Source organism: Anastrepha obliqua, chromosome 3 (genome assembly GCF_027943255.1).
Source record: "Anastrepha obliqua isolate idAnaObli1 chromosome 3, idAnaObli1_1.0, whole genome shotgun sequence".
NCBI lineage: Eukaryota > Metazoa > Arthropoda > Insecta > Diptera > Tephritidae > Anastrepha > Anastrepha obliqua.
This window is the reverse complement of record NC_072894.1, coordinates 106,890,528-106,894,347: the sequence shown is the minus strand read 5'-3', so window position 1 is coordinate 106,894,347 and position 3,820 is coordinate 106,890,528. Positions and strand designations below refer to the sequence as shown.

Genomic DNA, 3,820 nt, shown 5'->3' with positions numbered 1-3,820 from the left:
TGGAAGGATTGCCCTAGCACGACGCTCAAGCTCTAGTTTGCGGATAGAGAGATCTGTTCGAAGCTCGGAGAAATACGATATTAACTGCCCGAAAATGCTACCATGCCCCTTGAGAGATTGCCGCCAGAGGCAAACCTCCTTTAACCTGATTGCACTTTGAGCTGCGATGGAAATAACGTAAAAGTCGATGGGAAGTAAGCGCAAAACGACATTCAGGGCAGCACTGAGTCAAGTTTTATATTTTCCGGTGATACCAATGAATGCAGTCCTTTGCATCCTCTCCAGTTTAGTAATATTTTAGCCCTTCCGAAGAGCTTACCACCAAACCAGACATCCATACGTTAAAATTGGCAAAACCACTGCGTTGTACATCCACAGCACGACCTGTGGCTTGAGCTCCCATTTTTTACCGAACATACATAGATTTGCAGGAGTAGAAGGCTATACTGGCTACTTCTTTACCCGATTTTCAATGCGTAGCTTCCAATGGAGATATAAAAATGTTTGTATATTTTATACAATGTATTGCGTGTGCTTAATTAAAAGAGAAAATATATCATCTATACTTCTATACTATAATCTATACTAATATTATAAAGAGGAAAACTTTGTTTGTTTGTAATGAATAGGCTCAAAAACTACTGGACCGATTTTAAAAATTCTTTCACCATTCGAAAGCTACATCATCCACGAGTAACATGGATTATATTTTATTTTGGAAATAGGGATGGATGGATATCAAATGAAAGCTGTTGATAAGTGCTTTAATACGGGGTAATTTTCATACCTATTGATGACTAGGGTCTCGAAATATATGCCAAAACGTGGACCCGCCGTGTCTTTGCACCGAATTAAAGTATTGTTAGGTAAGTATTGAAAATGGGTTTCGTAAAGTTTGGTTGTAATTCGGAGCACTGGCAACGGCTACAGCGTTCTTTTGAACCAGCCATAATGTCGCTTACTTTTTTAACGCTTGGGGCGGAACTGAACTGTCAAATTGACAGTGTGAGTTACAATGTGTCAATATTTCTTTCTGATTTGGATGCCATAAGGAAAAACGTAAGTGCAACATGTAAAAATTGTTTGTGCATTTTTTTGGAGTGGATTTTGGAACAGTGAATAATTTCTTACGTAGTTTGAGAATTTAATGTGAAATCCGAATGAAATTATGTGTTCGTGGAAAAAAAATTTTTTTTCGTTATTTTGTTTTGAAAAATATAAATGGATAATGGTTAAAAAAGCTCCATTGCTTAATAAAACACATAAATTGAAACGAAAAATTCATGTATGATCAGGAAAAAAGACGATTGTTTATTCATATGCGTTGATTTGAAATTTAAAAACAATCTTCTTTTTTCCTGATTTTCAATTTATATTTTATATTTACTCAAAAACAAATAGAAAAACAAAAAATATTGTTTTTGCCAAAGCGCTTGAATAAAGACTAAAGAAATAAATAATATGAAAATCATATATTTTCTGTTCTAAACCATATCTATTCTATTTTAGTGTGCCCATCGAAGGGGGCCAGGTTTGCTGGTATATAAATACTTTTGCATTTGCTCGTTGACTCGCAGATAACAGATACACAATTTATGCCGACGCCAATAAAAATTGACGGCGCGTATTTGTTAAAAGGCGGCGCGAGTGTCTCCATTTGCCATCAGCTGTTCGGCATGCCGCAATTTGGTTGCAATGCCGTACACTAGACCCAAATGCATTGTTTAACTGATACCGGTTTCAACAAAACCGGTACACAATATTAACAGCCATTACTTTTACTTTTCAATTTTGCATTCAGTGGCAGCTCTGGTACTAGATTTGTTTATAAGCATTTGTCAGTAATATCTAAACTCTTATTTACGTTTAAACTTGGCGATTTCTAGATATTAGAAAAAATGGACAACTCACAAGAAAAGGTGAAATATTTACGTTTTTCATTTGCTAGTCTCTAATGCAAACATTTCTCGTTTTAGTTTACGTGGACCCATAAGTTGACTATGAAACTGATAAAGGAGGCTGAGCAGCGACCATGCCTTTGGCATAAGGAAGATAAACAATATGCGAATAAGATTTACAAAGCTGTCGCCATGGAAGAAATCGCTGAAATAGTTGGTGTGTCAGCTGAGGCTGTGCGCGAGAAATTGAGAAATTTGCGTATAAATTTCATGCAAGTACACAAAAAACAATTGAGAGGCGGCAGTAAAGCTGTCCATCCCCCGAAATGGGAGTTCTACAACGCGCTGCTATTCATGGCGGAACCAACTGGTGCTTCACCGGCGGCTTCACCCAAGTTGACCCCGCTAAGAGTGTCAAAGCGCAAGTTAGACCACGATGAAACAACAACAACATTAGACCCTCTAAGTGACGAGCTAAACATAACTCAAGACCACTCAATTGTATTCAAAGGTTCTAACGAATCCTGCGGTGAAAATATAAGCAGCGTAAAAGGATCAAGCGAAAAGTGTAACGAATATATAAGCGGTGGGAAAGGATCGAACGAGAAGTTTGGCGAATATATAACGGCTAGCCTTAATAGTCTTGACGATGTGCGAATCGTCAAGCGAACTAAAGCAAGAATTCAGCTGCTAGTTTCTGAAGCAATGACGGAGCATGCCATGCTGAAACTGGCTGAATGCGAATCCACTGCGGAGTTTTAATGTTCCTCCGTACCGCATGGCTAGGCGGGAATGCAGAATAATTTTTATTTTATGTACATATTTACTTATTTGAACTGATAGATTTAAGTTGCTTAGAAATAATGAATTGTATAAAGTACGATCAAAAGAGAGTAGTGCCTAAAATAGGCATGCAATTAGTATTGTCTCTGTGTGTTCTGTGTTTTTATGAATGGCCTTTTTTGTTTTTTATAAATTTCACTACATGCCGCTGGTGGCCGCGATAATTTCTTCAACGGCCAATAAAGTCTTAATATTGAAAACAAAAAAGGTTTAAAATAAAGTATTTTAGCATTAAAGAGCGTTCGTACAGAAATTACCCTACTTTAGGTATTTCGTCAGAGAATTTCAAATCAAGAAATTATATGCAAGTTTAGGAGGCAGTACAAAATGGATCACAAATCGAAATTTGTTTTCTTCACTCATCTTATAGTAAATCATTTCAAGAATGTTGTCAAAATTTTAAGGGGATCGGAGCAGAACTCTCAAAGTTATAGCCTTTGTAGGCACTCTACCTCGAATGCGGAGCATAGATAATTTCTCAGAGTCATTTTTTCAAACGCGTTTTTCCCGAAATGACTTCTTAAAAGTCGGTGCCAATCACAACTCCGAAACTATTCAACCGATTCTTTTCAAATTTCTGTTTTTTTTTTATTTTTTTTTTTTTAAGGTTGTTTTTCACTTACAAATATGGCGAAATTTTTTGCCAAAAATGCTCGTTTTACGTTTTTTTGCCACCAAAACTACAAAAATGAAAAAAAAATAAAATTTTATTAATGTAGGGGGGAGCATTACGTCATACTTTAACTGAAAAATTCGACTTTTTTAGTTTCAGATGATTCTACGACGAATGCCGATTGGCACCGCAGAGCACCTCTCGAAAAACATATCTCCAAAAAAACTCTGTCATGGGCTTATTTGTCAATATTTTATTATTAATATTTTTTAAAAACTTATTGAAAAGATGTACAATAACATGCAACTGATTTTATTAAAGTATCTTAAGCCATATTTCTGTAAAAAATTCAAAAAAAAGTGTTTTTTTTTATCGCTAAACCCTACCCCCCCCTTAAGGACATCGTACTAATATTATTTTAATCATTATATCATTTAGTTTTCAGGTATTTATTATGTTATGAATT

The 3,820-nt window shown here is 35.7% G+C and overlaps 1 protein-coding gene across 1 annotated transcript; it reads left to right on the top strand.

The window, feature by feature from the left end:
* The first annotated feature begins 1,805 nt into the window (after positions 1–1,805).
* LOC129241272 (uncharacterized) lies at positions 1,806–2,821 on the top strand. Its single transcript, XM_054877517.1, has 2 exons — positions 1,806–1,919; positions 1,977–2,821. The coding sequence occupies exons 1-2, from the start codon at positions 1,899–1,901 to the stop codon at positions 2,658–2,660; spliced, it is 705 nt and encodes a 234-aa protein (XP_054733492.1). The 5' UTR covers positions 1,806–1,898; the 3' UTR covers positions 2,661–2,821.
* The last annotated feature ends 999 nt before the right edge of the window (positions 2,822–3,820 follow it).